The following is a 22,659-nucleotide window of genomic DNA, read 5'->3' on the forward strand; positions in this document are numbered from 1 at the left end:
CCGCCCTGGGGGCCGAGCGCAGGAGCAGACACAGACACGCAGTGAAACAGGAGAGCTTTATGGTCGCGGGGGTGTCTAGAGTGAAGGGAAGGGATCAAGGTCTGGGGACCTCCAGGTCCTGGCTGGCCGCGGCCGGAGCGCAGCAGCAGGAGCGGAGCCCCGTGCCCGGGGCGAGCTCTGGCGCTGCCTAGCGTCTGCACACCCGGGCCCAGGGGCTGCGCCGCGAGGGGAAGCGAGTGCGGCTGCCCGGCAAGCAGGAGCCGGCGGTGACGAAGCTGGCGCTCGCTCCGGTAGGCGGCCTCGCGGCCTCGGCCCATCCCTGAGAAGCGCTGGGGCGGCTGCCCGCCGCCGCCCCTCCGGCGGGCGCCCTAGAGCTCCTCGTAGTCCCCGCCCCCGCCGAGGTGGCCGCCCGGGGCCCCGCCCCCCAGGAAGGCCTCCAGCCCGGCGGCCGCCGTCCTGCCCGCGCGGGGCCGCCGGCGGTGCTGCTCGTCCCGGCCGCGGCCCTCGTCCCGGGCCCGGCTCCTCTTATGCTTGCTCCTCTTCTTCGCGGCCTTCACCTCCTCCTGGGGCGGGGGGCGCAGCGCAGTCACGCGGCCGCCCGGAACCCACCGCGGGCCCCGATCCCCTTCCCCGCCCCGGCGGCGGCCTCGTACCTCTCTGCCCTTCTTCTTCTTCTTCTCCTTCGAGGCAGGCTTGCCCTCCAGACCTGCGCCGACGGGGAAGCAAAGTCAGCTCGCGCAGCTCCGACTTGGGGGGGTGTGGGGGCTGCGGGCGGAGGCTGCCCAGCTGCCCAGCCATGCAGCACCTCAGCCTCCTGCCCCATGTGGGCCCCTGGCCCTGGCAGCAAAGGCAACAGGTGGGTGGGGGTCAACACACTTTCAAACCCTGGCCAAGCCTGGGAGAAACCGTGGGATACGCTGGGTGGCACTGCTGGTCAGGGCAGAGCTGGTGCGAGCAGCCCAGGGTGGAAGTGGGGACAGAAGCCTGCAGAGGGTCAAGCTGGAGCAGATCGGCCAGCACGGCAAAAGCCTCCCAGTGGGGACACAAGGTCAGAGGTCCCTGCAGCCACCCCTGGCCTTGGCTGTCCACGCGCTGCCCGGCCCCAGCTACCTGCATTGCAGCTCTCCTGGCGGCCTGTCTCCTCCAGCCCCAGACCAAAGAGATCCTCACCCTTCACTCTGAAGGAGGTAATGGGGGGCTTGGCGAGTGGGGGTGGCCGGGCAGGGCTGGCGTCCTCATCTGTGTCATCTGAGAGGTCTTCTCGTACTGGGAACTCCTCCTGGAGGAGCAGCAGGCATGCTGTGCCATCAGCATCCAGGGGCCCCCATTGTGCCCCTAGACAGGCTCCTGCTCACCTCCGGCAGGTGACAAGCCCCCTCACGGGCAACCAGCACCGCACAAGTGTGCTGCAGTTCTTCCACTGCGCTGTCACTGGAGTGGGCCCCAGCCCCTCCCAGGGGCCACGAGGGCTGAGCTCAGCCCGCTCACAGTGCGGACTGCCCGGCACCTTCTGGAGCTGTCCCCACCTTCCCGCCGCTCCCTGCCCAGGACACATCCCGAGACCTCAAGGCGGGGTGGGCACCCCGCCGCCTCACCGCTCTCCGCTGAGTGTCTGAGTCGCTCTCAAAGTCAGGGTCGTCCATGACGAAGGAGAGCATCTGGGTGGCGATGGGCCCCTCGGGGTCACTCTCTGAGGATGCTGCCTGCTTGTCTTTCCGGTCCTCATGCCCATAGGGGGAGCCCTCGGCCCTGGAACCTGTGCCCCTGTGCGGCCTCGAGGCCTTCGTGGAGGACCTTCAGGACAAGGAGGAGGTCAGGGGGTCTGTGGCCTCCCTCGCCCAGGGCCCCTTCCACCCAGATTCCCCACATACCATTTGGTCTCTGGCTCAGCACACTTCTGGGGGGCCAGGACAGTGACCCTGGGGTTCCCTGTCACCTCATCTGCTTCCTCCCCACTGAAAAGAGTGGTTTCCCTTGGGACAAGGCCTGTCGGCAGCAGAAACCTGCTGGGTGGCTTATCTTCCAGGTCCACGTCCTCCTGGACACCTGCCACCATTGGGTTCCCTCCTGGGGCTTCTTCATCGCTGCAGTGGAAGTGGGGGGAGCAGGGTGGTCAGAGGCCACCTGGCTGTGTGACTGCCCAGCTCCCACCCTGAGCTCTGGGCACCACCGATATCCACAGGTGCTGGCCAGTCCTCTGTGACAGGCATGGGCATACCAAGGGGGCTCACATCGGTGCGAACATGGTGTGGGGGGCATGCTTCAAGGGTGGTCTTGGGACCTCTATGGAGGGGACACTAGTGCAGCACCAGCACAGACACCAACAGGAGGGGCGTAAGGTGGGGCCAGGGAGGGGGACAGAGATGCCACCATAGGTGGGAAGCCACGCAGACCTGCTCTCTCTAGAGGGAAGCAGGTGCCTGCCAGGGGTGTGTGGGGGAGGGGCTTGGGGAGGAGTGTCTCTGAGGGACCTGTGGGCGAGGCTCTGACCCAGGCCTGGCTGCAGGGAGGGCATGTGGGGAGGCCTGGGAAGCGCCCTCTCTTGCTGTCCTCACTGGCTTCCTCCACCTGGCAGTGCTCTGTGACAGCCAGCCTGCCCTCTCCGCAATCGGAGCCAGAGTGTGGCTGGGGCCCACAGAGCCAGCCCCCTGGGCACACTTCCCCACTAGGGGCCGGCCCTTCTGCTCACTCTGCACTGGCAAAGGCCCGAGTTCGCTCCCCTGGGAGCCAGGAGGCCAAGGGTGAGGACGGCAGGCCCCGGGCTCAGAGGCTGCCTGTCCAAACCGTTACCTGTCACTGTCTTGTTGGACCCTGGCTGCAACTTTCTTCTCAGCCTTCGTGGACGCTGGGTCATCCAGGAAGCTGTGGTCAAGGCTGTCTTCAGGAACAAAATCCTCCACATTCTGGACTTTTCCTGGGGCTCCTGCAGCTGGGGCTGGCTCTGTGGACAGCAGATGACAGTTCCCACTTGCTCAGTGCCCACCCCGGTGCGGCCCATCCTGGGCTGCACCCCAGGGTGAGGACTCCAGAAGCCGAGGCATGTCTCAGGGGCTGTGGGGCTACGTGCCCAGGAGCAAAGAATGGACCTGCCCCAGTTGGCAACAGCTCGTGGGGCCAAGAAGGGGGTGCTGCTCGACCACCTGGACCACCACACACCCTCCTGAGGGGCTGCACCCTGGGCCTACCTGGAGGCACTGGGGCCACCTCGGCAGCTGGTGAGGTCCCGAACAGCCTGGAGATGATACTGCGCCGTGGAGGCGGGGCGGGGGCCTCCGTGGGGGTCAGGGGGGCTGGGCAGGCCGAGGGGACATGGAGGGGCGGCTGCAGGGCCAGCTGTGGTGTGCCGGGGCTGGAGCTCCCTGTGGACATGGTGCTTGGAGGCACCAGTGGAGACTGGGACCCTGAGGACGGGCTCTGCCCATTGGTCGCCAGTGGAGTTGCGTGGCCACGGCTGCGTGCCTCCATCACCTCGAGAAAGCTGGGGGGTGGAGGGACACGGGGCATGGGGTGAGGACCTGCCTTCGCAAGTACCCTACCCTGGGGGAATGGTGACAGCAGCGTCCTCGCCCCTCTGGCTCAGGGCGCTGAGCGGTGTCCCGTAAAGGTGGACTGAGAGGCACGCTTTGTGCTACCCATCCAGGCCCCGTGTGTGGCCCCAGTGCGGAGCCTGCAGGACCTGACTGCAGAGAGGGGCTCCCACCCTCCCAGGTCGGGGCGAGGAGTGGCCCAGGAACCAGGGGCCCTGAGTCCTCTTGGCCATGCTGGCCGAGGCACAGCTGTCCTGCTGGCTAAGGGCAAGGCCTCCCTCTTTGGAGACAGGCTTTCCAACAAGGCCTAGAATGGAGAGCTAGGACTGGAGGGCAGGGGCAGAAGGGAAGGCCAGGCAGGGTTCCAGCCCGATGCAGGCTGGCAGGGGCCCAGTCTTTGGCTCCTCGTCTCAACGGGGCCTAAGGCCCCGGCAAGTCCCCCACCTCCTAAGGGAAGGTAGTGGGGACCCCACCACCAGGCTCACAGTGCCTTCTTCCAGGGGCAGGTCTCGGACCAGGGAGGCCCAGCTGCCCTCTCCCAGGAACAACGGTGGTGGGGGGCGCCCAAGCTCTCAGTCAGAAGGACCCTGCGGGAGTCAGTCACACGCAGGTTGGCTCTACGCCAAGGGCGGCAAGGGCAGCTGCTCGCCAGGGCAGGGTCCCTCGGGGCCGGCCTGGCAGCCTTCCTCTCTTGCATGTCTAGAACCAACAGCTGGCTCTGGGGGACCCAAAGGCTCTTCTGAGAGTTTCTTTGGGAGAACTACCTGCTGGGGGTGCTGGGAGGCATGGGGGGCCTGCCCAGGCTCCTGGGGCCTCAAGCACAGTGGGAAGCAGCCTCCTGTGCCCCCACCCCAGGCCCCATCTTTCTCTGGGAACCAAAAGAAGCACCTGCCTTGAGTGGGGCTTCAAGGCTGCACCTTTTCTCGTAAGGGTGAGAGCCTCCCCCAGAAGCTGTGGGCAGTACAGGCCTGCCCCCTGCCGTGCCACCCTGCCGCACCTGGATGCTGTTCTCCACCCACTGCTATCTTGCCTGAAGCACACATGCCACTTGGTGCCCAGGCACGGCCTGGAAAAGGCACCCTCGGAACGGACATCCCTCTGCTGCTGAGGACCAGAGGCTTTGTTCCCACTGCGTGAGCCTCCGCCACAGGTTCCCTTGGTCAATGGAAGACCCGACGCTACGCCAGCATCAACCTGGGAAACTGAGCTCAAAGCGGGAAGCAGCCTGGGCTGGAAACCTTCAGGCAGCTGGGCTTGCAGGGACCTTGGGTGGACATGAGTCTGGGTCAGTGGCACAACTTGTCCATACTGACAGATCCACCTGGAGTAGGGGGCGCTCAGCACAGACCCAAGTCTGGGGGTGTGCAGAGCAAGGCCCGCCCCTCAGGGTGCATGGGTGCCATTCCCGCAGGTGGGCCCTTGCAGGCCAGCCTCCGAGGCGTCCCTGGCTGACATACATGTCGTAGTTCTGGTCCTCGGTCTCCTGCTGCACCAACAACTCCTCCAACGTGGCGTCGATGTCCAGCTGGTTGGTTTCCAGCTGCTGCAGCAAAGTCTCTCTCTGCAGAGGAAGGAGAGCCCATTGCTGTGGTGAGCAGACCCCTCCTCAGCCTTGGCCAACAGCGAACAGCAGCTGAGCAGGGGTGGTGCAGAACACAGCCACCCAGAGACCCAGGTGGCAGCATGATGCCTAAGCCACCAGGTGGAGCTCTGAGGACGGGCGTCAGTGATGGGAGCAAACCACACGAGGCAGCCCCCAAAGCTTAAGAAGCCCTAAGACTTGGTGAAGACACAGCCTTCCCAGCGCACCCCATTACCACCCTGAGGGCGGGCACTCCTGAGGCTGGGCCTGAGCATAGCCTGTGTTGACAGCTACGACTTGTCACTGCAGGACACCAAGGAGTTTCTGAGTACAGTGCTGACTGCCCAGGGGCAGAAGCCCATGCTGGGGTGGTCTCCACAGGATGTGTGCGCGTGCTCTGCCCAACCGAAAGAGGAAAGGATGGCCAGAGGATGCAGAGCGACACCACGTCCCAAGGGAAAGCACAGGAGTCCAGCGGTGGCTCCCCAAGCAGTCAGGGGTGCTGTCCTGCTAACCAGAAATGGTGGCTGCCTTTGCCCGTGGGCACACACTTCTTTCAGAAGGAAAAAGGCACGAGGATAAGAAAGCCTGTGCCTCTCCTGGGCCAGTTCCTTGTCCTTTTAGAGAAAGAACAAAAGCTGCCAGGGCTTCAGAGGGGTCATGGGTCAACATCCTGGCAACAAGCTGTGCAAAGATCATGTGCCCCCACTACGATGTGGTAAGGGCTGCCTCCGCGGTCTTCTGCCTACAAATCCATAATCTAAGGCCAGATAGACCCTAAGCCAGGTTTGTTTGAGGCCTGTCACAGGCCCACGCAGCCCACTGGAGTGAACACTGTGTGTGGGGTGGGGCCTGGCCAGGGCCGGGACAGAGGGTGTCCGGAGGAGGGGTATCCTGGACAAAGCCTGTATTTAACCAGTAGACAAGCATGTCCATGGTTTTGAGAAAAGCAGCCTGGGAACATGAGTTTTGGGTGAAGGTAATGAGGATATGGGAGCCCTCTACACCATCTCTGCAACTTTTGTATAAATCTAAAGTCACTCCAAAACGGAAAGGACCCTGCATGCTGTGCAGAGGGTGGGCTGGGGAACAGCTGTGGGTGGAAAGGCCTGGGTCCCCATCGAGGGTGGCTGGCCCAGCCATAGGCCAGCAGAGGAGCCAGGGAGTGACAATGGACACCACCGTCCTGATCTGGGTGCTTGGGGGGGGTCACGTGCACTTCAGTGAAGAGGGACCGGCATGTGGAGCAGCGCAGCACCACAGCAGGGGCAGAACTGAGGCCAAGGGAGGTGGGGTCCAGGCCTCCAGCCCCAAATGGTAGGAGACATAGCCTGCGAAGAATGCTGTAAGGACGCCTGTGTCCTGTCTGTGGTCCTTCAGAGGCCTGGGCCGCCCCCCCCCCATCCCCCGCCTTGTCCCGGCCAGCCCGGCAGGGGGGAGGGCCACCAAGGCCACCAGCACACTAGTCTTAGCTGCTGCCTGTGCCCCAAGTCAACTGCTGAACTGCCTTCTCAGGGGTCAGGAGGGTGGCCTGATTCCCGAGCCAAAGGGCACCTGAAAAGCGAGTGGCACCACTCTGCCCTGGGGCGCGGCTCACCTGGAGCTGCAGAAACGGGACGTTGAGGAACTTATGCAGATACTTCAGGCCAAAGCCGTTCTTCATGGAGGACTCGGCATAGCGGAAGTAGGAGGAGCCAGGGGGCCTGTTTGCATAACGAGGGCAGGCGTGAGGGACCCCGGCAGCTGTGGGCCTCAAGCTGCAGCCCTCTGGGCCAGGCCTCCCGCCCACCAACCCCAGGGTCCCGAGCCGCCTTCTGCATGGCGGAGGGAACTGTGCTCCCCCACCTTCTGACCCTGACTGACCCCCACCAAGTGCATGTGTCTGTCTGCAAGAGCCCCCGTCCCACCATTTCAGCTCTGCAGCCTCAGGCTGTGCTGCTCAGGTCCCCCAGCCGCCCTTGTGGGTCCCACTAGAGCAGAGGCTGGGGGACCAGCGCATGGGTGTGGTGGAGTGACACCCACCTGTGCAGGCTGTCAATGAAATGGCGCACATCATCCGGCAGGACCACCCGGTGCTCACCCATGTCGCGGCAGTTGCCCAGCACACACACTGGCACGTGGGTCGGCACCTTGGGCAGCTCCCGCATGATGTAGTTGAAGGTCCTGGGGAGACACACGAGGAGAGACCACCTTAATCTTTCAGCCATGAGCCCCTGCCCCTGCCCTGGAAGCCCACATCTGTGTCCTGTCTGAGGGCCCTCCCTGGGGCAGGGCACTGGGCCTCGGCACTCTCCCCAGTACACCGGTGCGGCGGTGGCCCCGGCTCCAGGTGCCCCCATCCTGGAGCTGTCTTCGTCCTCTCTTGTAGGAATCCTCTCTGCCTTGTTTTCCTGCCTGTGCCAAAGGGCACAGCTGCCGCCTGTGGGGCTGAGGTGTCCCTTCTGCTGTCCTGGGGCTTTGATCTTTGGGGGCTTTGAGGTGTCTTAGCACAGGGCCCACACCTGTCTCCCAAATGGCATGCAAGAAACTAACGACGTGTGACAAAACTTTGGTAATTTAGACAAAATCGACACAGTCAAGAAATAGAGTGTGCACCTCGTTTACAATTTGACTTTATTTCCTGTATTTACACACAGTAAAAACCTAACAAAGGGCCAGGGATGGCTGCCCTCCTGCACCTCATTGGTCCACAGCTGCCCCACGTGCTGGGACAGGACTTCCTCCGGCCTGCACAGCTCACCTAAAGCACTGGCTAAGCCATGGGGGGTCCCGGGGAGCCATGGTTCTGCACGGCGGGGTCCCAGACAAGTCTGCTTTTGCCACCCAGGCACCACCGTACAGTGGTGTCCAGCAGTCCCCGGGCTCCCAACCAGGCACTGCCGGACTGCAGGCCACTTGTACCCAGGCCTCCAGCCTCATGGATGTGTGCCTGCGCCACTTCCTGGGCTGTGCGCTGCTGTGGGCACCCCTCCTGGCCCGCGGGGCCCCTCTTCCCTGCGGCCCTCTCTTTCTCCAGGGCGCTGCTCACTGCAGTGGCGATGCTGAGGCAGCCCCCACCTGGCCGAGCAGTGTTAAGTGTCTACACCAGGTTCCATACAGGACAGGACGCCTCTAGTCCCCCGGCTCACGCAGGAGGTGCCCCTCCTGCCCAGTGCAGACCCAAGAGCAGAGCCTGCTGCCTCTCCCGGGTGTGCTGGGACCTGTATGTTCCACCAAGCCCTGCAGAGGGCTCCACTACCCCTCCCCTTCTGGACATTTCCAGTGTGCCACCTGCCACCACCCAGGGGCTTCTCACACCCACCCTGGCAGTCAGTCTGTGATGGGGGCACCACAGTGAGCGCCCCTGCAGGCAGAGGCTGGAGCAGGCGGCATCAGATCCCCCAGACTCGAATCACTGACGGGAGCCCAAGGCTGAGTGCAGGAACCCATGGAAGACTGAGGGGTCCACCGAGGCACCATCACCTTCCTAAACAGAGTGGTGTCTGTAGGGCTGCATGTGAGGCCCCGGGGTGGGGAAAGACGATGTGTGCGACAGCCAGAGGCCTGGCTGGAGGCTCCCCCACCCCCGACAGTGACAGGCAGCCTGTGATGGTGGGTCAATTTTTCTCTGCACTTCCTGATTTTTCTACAATGAGCACAGATCACAGATGCAGTAATAAAAAACCCGAGAAGAGCAGAAACGCAGGGTGAACTTGATGCAAGCTGCCATCAGTTCCTCCTTGAGCTTTTTAAGATGTTTTTGGAGCATGTAAAGTGGGCCTAAGGCTTCCAGCCCTGGAAAGGCCCGCCTGCCAGGCTGACAGGGGGAACAGGCTCTTGGGCATCCCAGCCACCAGCTCCCAGCTGAGGGCTTGTTGCACCTGCACAGCCAGGCCTATGCACAACACCTGCTTTCCTTCCGGGAGGCGGGAACCCCACACGTTGGGCAGGACCCGGGTGCTGTCTCAGAAGCCCCCCTGGTAGACACCACTGTGTATGTGCCATGTCCACCTGACTCTGTGGAGAGGACCCTTGGGAGCTGACACTGGCTTCCCCACACCGCCCCTGGGTCTGATCTTACTCTGAAACCTCCTGCTGTGATGAACTTAGCTGTGCACCCTCCCAGCAAGTCACAGAATGTGGGGGTCTTGGGGAGCCCCAACACTTGATTCTGACAAAGTTAGATGGTGCTTTCCCGGCATGCTGTGGGCCTGTGGAAGGTGTGTCTCACCACTGCCGTCCCAGCCCACCTGCTGAGGTGAACCTCTCACCCGCTCCACGTCCACACTTACAGATGCCTGGAAATGTCCAGGCCGGGGCTGTTGTGAGGCTGAACTGCCAGTGTGAACTGACGGTCTGCGCACCACTGGCTGCGTGGTGTGGTGCTAGGTGCCATGGTGGCTGTCACCAGTCAGCGCCCCCTTACCACTGCTTGGTGATGTCGAACATCATGACCACCCCGTTACAGCTCTTGTACACATCCAGGAACTCGGCGTCCAGGGCCATCTCAGACTCTACCTGGGGATGGGAGGGAATCGGGCACAGAGAGACTGCTCAGAGCAGAGTCCTGTAGGCGAGAACCCAGGGTCCTGGAAGAGGCCGAACACAAGACTTTACAATCAGGAAAAATAACAGTGGTTTTTGTTTTGGAAAAAAATAAATAAACAAGATGATCTACTGTGGGGGTGGAAAACTGTCTCGAAGGGTCTGGCTGGGAAAGTTCAGACCCTGGGCCAGTGCATCGACTTAGGGTCTCCACCAGCCAGCAGCACTCTCCTCAGGACAGGTGTGTCCCCCAGCATGGAGGAAAAGTATTTGCAAAGAACCTTCTAGGGCACACAGACCGGTGGCTGGGGGCTATGGGCGGGGGCAATGTGCCAAGGGGCCAGAGAGATGTGGCTGCACGGCTACTTTAACACCCTGCCCTGAAGTGGAGCAAGAGGCTGCCCACCAGCCCGAGGCCTCCAAAGGTGGGAGGGCACAGCTTCCGAGGACGGAGGGCCAGTTTGCCCCGACTCCTTTCCGTCAAGGGCACTGGCAGGGACAGCCCGCTTGGAGCCATGCTCACACCTCCTGTGCCCGGGGCCCCGGCTTGAAGGTGTGGCCTGTGCTGAGGCCTCTATGATGGGTATACAAAATTTGGTCAGTTCACCTAAACACCTTGGTCAAACTCATCGCAGAGCCTGGCAACTGTCACGACATGTCAGCACAGGCAAGCCCAGCTACCCCCAAACGGGACCCTGGTCGGCACAGGGGCAGCGGGGGGCCACCACGCCCGCCGGAAACCACCAGAGCAAGCAGAGTCCTCAGGAGGGCCAGGCACGCAGGTCACAACCCCCTCCCAACCGCGGCCACGCGGGTATGGGTGTGGCTCACCTCCTGGGGATCGTTCTCCATCTTCAAGCCATCCCCTCGCTTTTTGCATTTTCCTTATTAAGAGACAGAAAGCTGGGCTCAGGGATGGCCCAAGGGAGGAGCACCCCGTGCTCACGTCCCGCACCTCAGCTCCCACCACCTGCAGGCGCCAGGCTGACTGGGCCAGAGCCCTGGGGGCTGGGACCTCATTCGGGGAGGGCACTGGGGCAGCACAGGCTCAGTGGGCCACACAGCGAGGCTGCCCTGCTTCCACCTGGTCCCCGCCGTGAGAAGGTGCCACGGGCCGCCCAGCCCAGCCTCTGAGGCCCTGCCTCCAAGGCCCTGGAGGCTCCCAAGCCAGTACTGCAGATGACCAGGGGGGCCCAGGAGGCCCATGGAGCCAAAGCCCTGGGGGCTCCCGAGTCATAAAGCTCCTGCCCATTAGCCTTCCCTTCCCTCTATTGAAATATTAGGAGGAAGGGCATTCCAGGGCCCCCAGTCCAAGAGTAACGGGCAAAACAAGCCCCGAACACACTGGGGTTTATTAAAAGCCAACCTCTGCCTCTTTCCACAGCTTCCTCCGAATCTCCTGCCACCTTCTGGTCTGTCTCTGCAGGCGGTCCCAGCTCAAGAGCTGGCCACGCTGCGCCGGGCTGGTGGCTGTTCTGCGGCCAGTGCCGCAGGCTGAGCTCTGGCGGGGGTGGCTCCCCAGGCCCTGCCGCACCTGCCCCTCCAGCACTACCCTCAAGCTTGGGGAGCCACCACTGCCAAGCAGAGCTACCAGCACTCGGGGGAATGCTGGCGGGGAGTCAGGGTGGCACCTTGCCTTCTGGGTGCCCCCGTGCATGGTTCTGGCCCCTGCCACATGACCTCTTCACTGGCTCTCCTTTGCCCATGGAGGTCTTGGCCTCGGCTGCCCTCTCTCTGAAACTGGACACCCCCCACTGCTGCGGACGGTGCTCAAGACTCCATCCGGCTGGTGACAAGTTAGGGTGGTGGAGAAAGACGCTCTTCCCTTATTCAAAGGCTCTCACCCAAAGGGACCAAGTGACGACTGCAACGGGGCGCCATGTGGGGCCCCAGATAATGGGGCACCTGGACCCCAGATAACAGGACACCTTGCCACTGGCACTGCAGGTCTCTGGGTCTGGAGCTGCCCAGCCCTGCCAGCCGGCCCCTAGCTGAACCCGCCTGCCAAGTGCTCAGTCTCAGCAGGTGAAACATTTTCGACCTGCGCAGACTAAAGGGCCCTGACAGGTCACCGCGTGCGTTCCACCCTGTCCAACAGACACGCCGGGTAAAGCCGGGGCCCCGGAGACGTGTGTGGCAGCTGCACAAACCCTGCCCTCCTTCCCTGGCCGTGCGAGACCTTGCATGGGGCAGAAGCTGACGCTGAGCCTGATGAGGAACCGGAAGTCCGAGGGGAGGAGGACAGGCAGGTGAGGGGGGGGCAAGGAGGCGCCCCTTCCCAGGACACACAAGGCATCAGGGAGAGAAGAGCTCGTGAGGCGAGCGCCACTCACCTTTGTCGACCACGTCCCAGACTTCAACTTTGACGATATCGTCAGTGGCTGAAGTAGGGGGAAAATGCCACAGTTAGTACACAAAGCGAACTTCTGGTTTCAAGATGGGCATTTAGGGGCCACTCCCCAGGGCACCCGGCTCCTGCCCAGGCCTAGCACTCCCTCCGGAAGCCTGGGAGGCTCCTTGCTTCTGGCTCCGCTCCAGGCGCAGGGCAAGACATGTCCTTGGCTGGCACACTCCTGGGTCCCTGGGGTGGGCTCATCCCCAGGCACACTGCACAGCCAGGGGCATCTGTGCCCACAGCCCAGGCCCGCAGCCTCTGCAGCCCCAGCCAAGGAGCAGGCAGCCAGTGCCAGAGCAGGTCCGAAGGAGCTGACTGCTCCCGGCTGCCCCTTGTCCGGTGGCCAGCCTGGTCTTCGTTCTGAGGGACAGTGGGGAGGCTGGTACTCTCTACTGGGTCGGCCCAGTGTCATCACACTTCTTTCAAAAGCCTTTGCAGCACCAGGTGGCGTGAAGTGGCCCTGCGAGGGTGGGCCTTGAGAGGCTGCTGGGACACAGCTGCCCGGTGCCCCCGCCAGGCTGTCTTTCGTGGAGCTGCTGTCTGTGCATTCCTTCCAGGCAGGGTGGCGATAGGGGCTCTGCAGCAGCAGCTCTGTGCTGACCTCGGAGCAGCTGGTCTGGTGTTAGGGCCCCAGGGCAGCAGCTGCCGAGGATCCCAAGGAAAGGGGCGAGGCGGGGAGCCCCTGCACTGAGGGCCCCAGCAGTGGACTGACGCCCAGCTTCATCCCGAACCGGGAAGGGGGCCGTGGGGGCTTCTCTGCGCTGCCCTGACAGCGGCCACACCCAGTCACGGGGCCCCACGCGCCCCCAGGATGCCTCCCTGTGGTAAACCTGGAGCTTGCCTCTCTGCCGCCTCTGGAGCAGAGCAGGGCCCCCGCCACTGCTCCGCCTGCTTCTCAGGGCCGGTCTCCCCCGGGAGAGGGGCCTGCAGGGTGACCCAGAGTGGCTTTAGTGAGTCTCATGATAACCCCTCAGTTCACTGGGGCTCCCACATGCGCACAGTGTCTCCACACCAAGGCTGACGAAGGAGCTCCCGGGGGACAGAGGCAGAGGAAGGCGGAGGAATGAGAGTCCCCGCCCCACAAGGGGCCCCGAGCGGCCCCCGAGGGGACCCCCCACCCCCTCACTTTTGTAGCTCCAGTGGATGCTGGTGACCTGGATCTCCTGCGTGGGGATGTACTCCTCCATGAACTTCTTGCCCTGCAGCCGATGCCACAGCGTGGTCTTGCCCGTGTTCCTGTCTCCTCGGATCAGTATCTTCACTGGGGGGAGGGGAAGAAAGGTCAGATCAGGTGAACAAATCAAACCACAGGCAAACCAGGGCCTCACCAGGGAGTCTGTGTGCCACCCACAGAGACTGTGGCCTGCATGGCTGGTGGCACAGAGGAGCTGACAGCGGGGGTTGGGCTGGCCAGCGGCCCTGAGGGGGACAAGACCTCCTGGGCAGTCTGCAGAGGAGACCCAAGGTGCCCACTCAGTGCTCGCACAGTGTCCTGGCGGCCCAGCCCCAGAGGCGTGTCCTCCTGGGCTGACAGAGTGGGAGCCTGGTCAGACTCTGTACCGGTAGGAAAGCAGGTGCCCCCTGAACCAAGCCTGGGGACCCTGCTCCCAGGGTCAGGCTCAGGCTGTCAGAGGAGCCAGGGGCGGAAGCTGCCTTCCCTAGATGGCTTCCGAGATGTCGAAGGTTTGCCTCCACCGACTTTCCGCAGCCCTGGTATGTCTACCGTGCATACCGTGTATGTCAGACCTGCAGGCCTCCCAAGACCTCGCATGTGGGTTACACGTGTGTGGGGCTAGGAAGCCTGGACTCCACTATGCTCACTGAACAAGCCCTGCAGACAGTGCTGCCTGTGCCGCAAACGTGAGCGCATGGCCACAAACAAGCACCCAGGCAGCAGGGCGCACGGACTCGGGCAGGGGTGGGCTGAGCGCCTGCAAGGTGCCGGCGGGACAAGCATGCAGCACAGGAGCTTCCCGCCGCCTCCGGGATGGTGCTGGGTTCAGCCTGAGTGCCGCCACCTGGACTGTTCTGGAAAGAGGATGAAGGAGACCGGGTGGGTGTAGGCAGAGCTAGGGGCAGCGGAGTGAGGTGACGTTAACTGCTGCCAGACTGGGTCTCCAGGGAGGAGTGCTCGTGTCAGAAAGACTCTGGTCCAGCCAACGAGTGGACGGTGGTGCCTGCCGGTGGGCTGGGCAGCCTGCAGACAGAAGCCCCCACCACGGCTGCGGAGCAGCCACCCCGCTGTGCCCGTCCTGCCCCCTCCTCCGTGAAACCTGGTCACCAGGCCAGTGCCTTGTCCCGGCTCATCCCCCAGTCCTGATTTCAGTCATGAGATGCGTCAGCTCTCCTCACACTTCGAGCATCTCCAGCCAGGCCTCCATCCTGCCCTGTATCATGTTGCCAAACAGGACACCTGGGAGAGCCACCACTCTCACACTCGCAGGTAGTCTTGTCCTGATTCTGGCCAGAGGCCGATCATGGGCCCAGACTGGGAGGTGCCACATAGATCCGGGGGTGTCCTGGGTGTGAGTCCACCTCGGGCAGGGAGGATGAGAGGACAGAGAGGCTGTCTGCCCCCCGACGCCTCCTGGGCGGCAGGGTCCCGATGTCCCAGGAGGTCGGTGGCCAGGCTGAGGGCGGGAGGGCGAGCCCAGGGCGCAGGCCCGGGTGCCCTGGGCGCAGGCAGGCACCGCTGTGCATTGTCCTCTCCGTTGCTTTTCACAGCCCTGGAGTCTCGTTCCTACTCGCAGGTCCGTTTCTCAGTTTCTCGCCTCCCTGGCTTTCAGATCGACTGACTTTAGGCCCCTGCTGTGCCTTCAAACTCCTTTAGGTATGTTATTGTCCTGACTATGTTCTGTGCAGTCTCAGGTCTCTGGAGCTCAGGTCCCACATTTGCCCCCAGTGCTGGTGCCACTTGGGGACTGGGGTTCTCTTGATGCTTCACTGGCACTGTGTGTGCCCCTGAACTCCATCCACGGCCCTCCTGGAGATATGGGTCAGAGGTGCATCCTCAGAAAGTTATCTGTGGTATTTCTGTCTGTTGCCTGGAACTGCCACCTTGGGAATAGCATTGGAGTTTTTGGGCTACACAAAATGACTTGGAGTAAAGCCACCTGGAGGTCAACCTGGGCTTACAAGTACTTGGGGCACCCTTCCCGGCCGGATTCTAGACTTCCCTTCTGCCCGAGCCCTCTCAGCTGGAGCCAGCAGTGCCCCAACCCCTGGGAACAGGGAACAGGCAGCTTCAGAGCAGGCTCCCCTCCCAGTGTCCACTCCCTCTCCTTTTAAGTAAAGAGAAATGAGCAGCTGAGTACCCTTTATCCAAGGTCGAGAGCTGAATGGTGAATTTTTACAAACTATTTTTAAGGGCAGGTCATCGGCTTTAACACAGCTGGGACAGAAGTGGGCACCGAGGGAAAGGCCAGGTGTTAGTCTGGTGTTCAGTCCCTTACACGTGCAAGCATCCGGAAAAACACAAAACCCTTATTTCTGATTTTATGTCAATTTCACTCCTAAAGAAGGACTTACATCTGCCTCATACTTATTTTTCCTGTGCTGGGTGGACTTCGTACACCAACAAAAAGCTTGGGGAGAATGGGGAGCTCTTGTCTTCAGTCCAGGGCTTGAAAAGAAGGCATCCTGTCTCATCACATGAACGTGGCTTTTGGTAAAGGCCCTTCAACAGGTGGACGAGGGTCCCTTTGGTGCCCAGTCTGCCAAGAAGTGGGATTTGTCTTTTACATGTCATGAATGGGTGCTGAATTTTATCAGATCTTTTTCTTGCACCTGCTGACATTATGTTTTCATTTTTATCTACTAGTAAAGCATGTAATTCATACTTTCTATTAATCCCTTCATTTGTGGGGAAATCCTACTTCATCCCAGCATAGAAAACTACCATTACTAACAGAATAATTTCCTAGATCCAGTTTCCTCACCTTTTACTGGGCCTTTACACGTGTGCTCAGGGTGACTGCAGGTCTCTGCCCTGGCTGTGGTTGTGGGGCCTGGCGCCCCCACCCTGTGCACGGCATGTGGCCGCTCACTTTGTGCCCAGCGCGACTCCTGGGGGCTGTGCACGGCCTGCACTTCTCACACAGTCTGTTTTAGAAAAGTTCTCTAGGTCATTGAACATTCCAAGTTTTCAATGTTAGCACCAGGTCACTTGTGACATTTTATGCTTAAAAGCTCCACTTGCGTATTCTTATCACTCGGTCTTACTTTGTCTCTTCCTTTATCCATCTTCCCTATGTTTGTCCACTGTGTTCATCACGTACACACACTCAAGATTCTGCTGAAAATGATTAATTCTTCTTAAAAATTCCTTGTTTCTGCTACTTTGTTTCTTTCCCTTCACTTTCTTGGGATTTTGTTCTTTTCCTAGGTTTTCAAATTGAATTCTTCAAAATGATCACTACAAACATGGGGGGTGTTCATCATCACTGGGTTACACTATTTCCCATTTGCTTTCTTCTTTGACCCACAAATCATTTAGAAGTGGTATCACTTCTACAAGTGTCACAAAAAGAAGAGTTGTTGTTTATTCAGACCCAATTTTACTCACTGTGGGCCCAGAACGTGGTCTGTGTGGCATCCACTCCACCCAGGCTGAGACTGTCCATCTGCAGGAGAGCTCCTTGGAGGAGGGGAGGGTGGCTCAGCCAGTTCTGAGCCCCCACCGGGCTGCCCTCCGGCTCCCCCATTCTGCTCACCGAAGGGGCATCAGGCGCAGCTGCTCTGTGGCTATCATCTGCCTCTGCTTTGTTTCCAACTCCGTGCGCTCACCCTCTCTCTGCTGTGGTCTGGATGTGTCTCTTACACCGGCCGCCATTACTGTGAGCTGTGTTTCCAGCTTATTGGCTATTCCTCTGAAGGCAGCACGTAACAGCCAGCAAAGAAAAAAACCCAATCGCGGAAGTTGTTTCACGGTGAGTCTGCTTATGTATGTTATGTATGTCTGCTGTGCTGCTGACACAGGCAGGCAACTTCCGTGCCTGCGTGTTACAGTTCTGGCCTGCCTCCGCTGCCCCCTCCCTCTCCCATCTCTGCCCTCTATTTCTGGGGGAAGATTTCCAATTTCTCTTTTTGCCTGTTTGGGAGGTTTGCAATCTACTTCTATTCTTTCAATGGCAACTCTTGAATTTTTAACATTCACCCAGTTGCCAAATTTGTCTTTTAATGTGAGGACTGTGAAAACACCTTAGCTCTGCTCAGCTCCGCCCTGGGTCCTGTGGTCACCCCGTGTCTCAGCTTCTCCTACACTTCCCCCGCTAACCACCAGGACAGCGGCCACAGTGACCAGTGCTCACATCTCGCCACGAGTCACCATTTCTGCGCTCGCCTTTGCCTTGAGAACCCTACCCCATATGCCCTGTGCTCCATTTCCACTGGGCTGCAGCAGACCCTTAGCACGTATTTCAGCCAGAAACTGACAGTAAACTGTCCACCTCAGACTGAAAATGTCTTGTGCTGACACTAGTAACTGCTGAATCAGGTACAGATTTCTAGGATGACAGGGATTTCCCCTCGATACCAATGTTGTATGGGCTGTGTTATCGGTTTGCTGGCTGCTCCCCTGAAGGCAGTCTTTCCTGTCTGGTTGCTTCTATTTTTCTTTTGATTCTGATGGTCTGAAGACTTCCAATGATGTGTCTAGCAGTGGATGTTTTTAAAACTCTGAACTTAAGAGTTTCATGTATTGCATTAATTCTGGAAAAGCCTCAGTCTTCATTTCTTCAAATACTGCCCCTCCTCCATTCTCACTACTCTTCACATCTGAAATTTGTATCAGGCATGCTGGAATCTGCTTAATTTCTCTTTCAGGTCCTAATTCTCTCTTGAACTATTATTGCTACTTCACCTGTTTGTTGACTTCTTTACGTTAATGACCATGTTTTTCGTTTCTAGAGATTTTCTCAGGTTCTTTTTTAAACATGACCTGTCTGTCCAGAGGCTTGATATGATCTTACAGCTGTTTCCTTCTCTTGAATCTTCACCAATTTTAACATCTATTTGTTTTCTGGTCTCAGCTTTTGACAATGAAAAAAGTTTTATTTTTTCTCTCCTGAACTGAAATCCTTTTAAAATTTGAAATGTACTCATTTTAAAAGTTAACTAAGACAACATGTATGGATGGGGCTGGAGGATATTATGCTCAGTCAAATAAGTCAGGCAGAGAAAGACAAGTGCCAAATGATTTCCCTCATTTGTGGAGTATAACAGTGAAGCAAAACTGAAGGAACAAAACAGCAGCAGACTCACAGACTCCCAAGAAGGGACTAGCGGTTACCAAAGGGGAGGGGTGTGGGAGGATGGGTGGGGAGGGAGGGAGAAGGGGATTGATGGGCATTATGATTGGCACAAATAATGTGGGGAGGGGTCACAGGGAAGACAGTGTAGCACAGAGAAGACAAGTAGCGACTCTGTGGCATCTCACTACACTGATGGACAGTGACTGCAATGGGGTATGGGGGGGGCTTGATAATAAGGGTGAATGTAATAACCATTGTTTTTCTTGTGAAACCTTCATAAGAGTGTATATCAATGATACTTAAAAAAAAAGGTGCCCCCAAAAAAGTTAACTAAGAGAAACTCTTAGTGTCAGAAATAAAATGATCTGGTTTCATCCAGTAAAAAGTTAGCCCATACTTTGTAAGTAGGAAAGTCAAGTCGAACTCAAAGACCCTTAGATACTGGCTCAAATAAATTGATCAAATAAGTGGTTCACCTGGAAAACCTTTAAGATTCACCCAAGAATTGGTAAGAGGAGCCCTTTACTTAAAAAAAGATCTGTTTTACCAAAAAGATTATTAACTCTCTGTAGAAACAATGAAAGTTCCTGTGGCCAGGATTCTCACCTGGCCCTGGTCAGCTTGCCCACTGCACATGTGTGGGCAATACGCTGTAACTGCCTATATAAGGAGCTCTGCCCGGTGCTCTGGCTGCGTGGCTGCAGGAGAGCAGAGGCTGGAGTGGTGGCAGCATGCAGGACAGAGACGGAGCCAGCTGCCGGGCGGAGAGGCCCAGAGACAGAGACCGGCTTGCTGCGTGCAGACTTGCTCTGAGTGGACATGATTCTAGTGCTTGACCTGCCACCATGGGAATAAAGTTGGGTATAAAGCCTTTCACCCCAAGAATATTCCACTGTCATTTTTCGGTCTCACTGAATCAAGAGTGAACTTGCCCGGGGCTGAAACCCACTGGCAAGACAATCTCTCTATTCTAAGCTTTTTCTTTAAGTCTAAGCAAAGATCCCATGCAGAAGACACATGGTTCCACTACAGAATCGAGAGCCATTTTTAAGCTCTGATTCAATACTAATTCACTCACATTCCCACACATTTTCTGCCAAATATGGAATCATTTTCCTACTAAAAAAAGCTGATGGTTTACCTGAGATGCAAATGATGCAATTGCTTCTGTGTCTGACTCGGCTCTGAACCCTAAGGATACCCTTCACTGTGGCCACCTGCACAAGAGTGCTACAACCAATGTCCAGGTGGCCCCCTCCTGCCAGGAGCCCTCCTGCAGCTGCTTTCCTGCCCATCAAAGGTTTCTCATGCACAAGGTCCCTACGTGGCCCAAAGGCCTCGCCTCACCTCTGTGGCGTGGCCTCCTGTCTCGCTTCTCTCCGAGCTCACTCCATGCGGTTCTTGCACACTTCCTAAGGATCTCTGCCAGGCAACTCCCCTGGCCAGAACACACCTTCTGTACCTCCCCACATCCTACCTGCTGCTCCAATGTCACCTTCTCTGGCAGGCCTGCTCTGACCCTCTATTTAAAGTCCCAATCCCATCGCAGCCCTCGTCTTGATCTGTTTTCCTAGCACTGGAGCCTTCAGATGGCTGTTCCATCAATGTCCACGGTGCTGCCCGTCTTTGGCCGACCACGAGAAGGTGAACACCACAGGCAGAGCGTGCTGTCTGATTTTTCACGGATAAACACTCAATAATAAATAGTTGCTATATGAATGCTAGGGAAGGGAAAACTGTAAAGGAAAACGTGGCATATCGTGGACAGTAAACGTTTGGGCAATCGCAAATTGGCCGTGCCAGGGCAGATAGAACAGCTCGCTACACACGGTCGCTTATTCCTTGAGGGAGAGCACTTACACCGGAACCGCCCTTTCAAAGGGTGTCTTTGTGAGGAAGCGTTGGGCCCCTTTTTGAATCCTAGCCCTGAGAGCTGACTCGGCCAGCCCTCGGGCTGCCTCCGCCCCCACCCCATGCCAGCAGGAGGCTCCTTGGAGGGGAAGCAGTCCCGATCCCTCTATTACTCAGGAAAAGCCTCTCCACCACACGGAGCTGATAATCATGTGCAATTGGCAGGAGACGGGATCATCAGTTCGGTAACATTCTTTCTTCCACTTTAAAGGCGAATGACTTCCAACCTCAGATCTCCAGATTTTGGCTCTAATTTTAATGTGTATGCTGGGTCTCCTGCATGTGACACAAGTCCCTCCTCATCATAGGAAGATAAGCTTCGGTAAGAGACAACTCATAACCTGGCAATAAACTCTTACCTATAAAAATCCTGAATCTGTAATTTTCACATTGTTGGTTTGTTTTCCCTAAGATATTTTGGAAAACATACTGCTGAAAGTTTCAAAATTGCTTCTTATTCAAACATAGGGACAATCTCACTCTAAAAGGCAATTCAGATACAAGCCCCAACTTCCGTCAAGCTCACCATCTTTCATTCAGTTCTGGGGGCGGGTCACAACCTGTCCCCCAAATACCTGAGGTTGGATTTTCCTCTCTGGAACAACTCCACTGCCCTTTTCACGTCTGTCCACCTGGGACTAGGGGGTGTGCCCTCAGGGAGTGCTTTTCAGAAGGTGAAGTTTCCAGTTTCCCGGTCTAATTTCCAAAGGACTAGGATGACGTTTCAAATACCTTAAATAATAAAATTAAATAAGGGATCAAAATATAGATTCTAAAGATTTGTGTTTACCAGCTATATCCATTAAAATAAAGTAAAATAAATTGTGTAAATGCTACTCTTACTCTTCCCTGAATGTGAAGAAAATATGTACAAAATTGTGAGTTGAGTATATCTAAAATTATGTCTCTTTTAAATGTGCACAATGTTTCTCAATGTTATACATTGCCGTTGAAATTCCTCATTATAGAGATTGGAAGGCTCCCCCCTTAAGGTAGCAACACGGGGGTCCAAAACTGTGTAGCAATACATGGGAACACTTGAGAAGGAAACAATTTAAAAGCACAGAACATATAAAAAGCCTTTAAATACTGACAGGAGAAGCCAGCAAGATGCAAAAACTTAAGAGGTCAGTTAAGACGGCCAGCAGGCCAGGAATCATACAATTTACATTATTTATAACAGAAGCCTGAAAACGTCCATGGCTCAGGGGCATCTGTACATAACCCCTCCTTCCTGCAGGGAAAGCGAAGTCTCCTACAGTAACAAGAGATTCTATGCCTTCTGGAACATTTCTAAATATATCCCTTACAAATGCTTCTTAAAAAAAAAAAAAAAAAAGGCAAGAATGTGTGGCGTAGCTGATATTCCGTCTTCAAACTGCTCACGGAGTCTACAAAGAAAATTCCCGTAGCTCAAAGACCAGAGTCGGCTGGCTTTCACCTCCTCTGGCGGGTTATCACACAGCCCGCCGGCGGAGAGCTCCCCCCGTTATGTAAGAGCCTCCTGCACGGGTCGCCGGGCGATCACTGCGCCGCGGAGCGCACCGGGAACAGCCCGGACGAGTTTCACTAAGCCAACAATACGCGCAGGTTTCCGACGTGCCGGCGTTCCTCGAGGACAACCCACCGGTCGGAGGGGGGGGCCGCGGGCCGAGACGCCCACGCTCCAACCCTGGGGTCTTTCAGGACCTGGCCTCCTGCCTGGCAGCACCCCCTCCCCCTCCCCAAGTGAACGCCCCTAGGGTACCGCCCACGTGCCCGGCACAGGTAAGGGCCCCGCACGTGTAAACACTGATGAACAGGGCCCGCCACCATTTCCCGCTGGCAGGGAGGCCGTCGGGACGCGACGGGGCCCCCGACGGTTCCCGGGCCAAGGCGCACCCCGGTTTCTGCCGAGTCCCGGCCGCCGCGGCCCCCGCGCTCAGGCCCTGCTGTCCACGTCCCCCGCAGGAGCGCGCGCCGCCCCGCACTCACTGTTGTACTGCACCCCCTTGGCGAAGCGCCTCTGCAGCGCCTGGTTCATGGACTGCAGCCCGGCGGGGATGTTTTTGTCGCGGCCTGGAGCCTGCTCCGACCCCACCAGCTTCTTGAGCGCGGAAAACATCTTCCTGCTCCCGCGTCCGAGCCCGGCGCGGCCCGCGAGTTCAGTGGCAGCGACGGCGGCAGCGCGGCGCGGGTCGCACCATGTCCTGGGACTCGGCGGCCGAGCGCCTGCCTCGACGGCGGCTCGGGGGCTCAGCCGCGGCGGCTCCGCTCCGGCCCCCGCGGCTCCCGGGACGGCCTACCTCCGCCCGTCAGCGCCGCCATCTTGACACCGGCTGGGCGGGGCGCGCAGCTACGGGACACCGCGAGGGTCACGGGATGCGGTGCGCATGCGCGGGGCGGCGGGGGAGCCGGCGGCTTCGGCGTGGTGCGCGGCTACCGGGCGCCGCGAGGGCCAAGGAGGTCCCGCGGCGCGGAGCGTGCGCA

General features: G+C 58.6%; 1 protein-coding gene across 11 annotated transcripts; it reads right to left on the minus strand.

Annotated features, from left to right (window-relative positions):
- Window positions 1-37: 37 nt before the first annotated feature.
- On the minus strand, window positions 38-22,476 carry RABL6 (RAB, member RAS oncogene family like 6). 11 transcript variants are annotated; one of them, XM_073221378.1, is made up of 15 exons: window positions 22,165-22,476; window positions 13,155-13,289; window positions 11,967-12,014; window positions 10,465-10,517; window positions 9,515-9,606; window positions 7,132-7,272; window positions 6,707-6,812; window positions 4,985-5,088; window positions 3,186-3,478; window positions 2,791-2,941; window positions 1,872-2,084; window positions 1,596-1,794; window positions 1,171-1,279; window positions 654-706; window positions 38-563 (listed from the first exon to the last, which is right to left on the minus strand). In XM_073221378.1, exons 1-15 carry the CDS (start codon window positions 22,292-22,294, stop codon window positions 369-371), a joined length of 2,022 nt encoding a protein of 673 aa, XP_073077479.1. In that variant the 5' UTR covers window positions 22,295-22,476; the 3' UTR covers window positions 38-368. The 11 variants fall into 11 exon arrangements, with proteins under 11 accessions (XP_073077479.1, XP_036863521.2, XP_073077481.1 ...); XM_037007626.2 differs by having other exon boundaries at window positions 1,111-1,279; XM_073221380.1 differs by adding an exon at window positions 20,766-20,922 and having other exon boundaries at window positions 38-706; window positions 1,111-1,279.
- Window positions 22,477-22,659: the final 183 nt, after the last annotated feature.

The sequence above is a fragment of the Manis javanica genome, chromosome 2 (genome assembly GCF_040802235.1).
Source record: "Manis javanica isolate MJ-LG chromosome 2, MJ_LKY, whole genome shotgun sequence".
Lineage (NCBI taxonomy): Eukaryota > Metazoa > Chordata > Mammalia > Pholidota > Manidae > Manis > Manis javanica.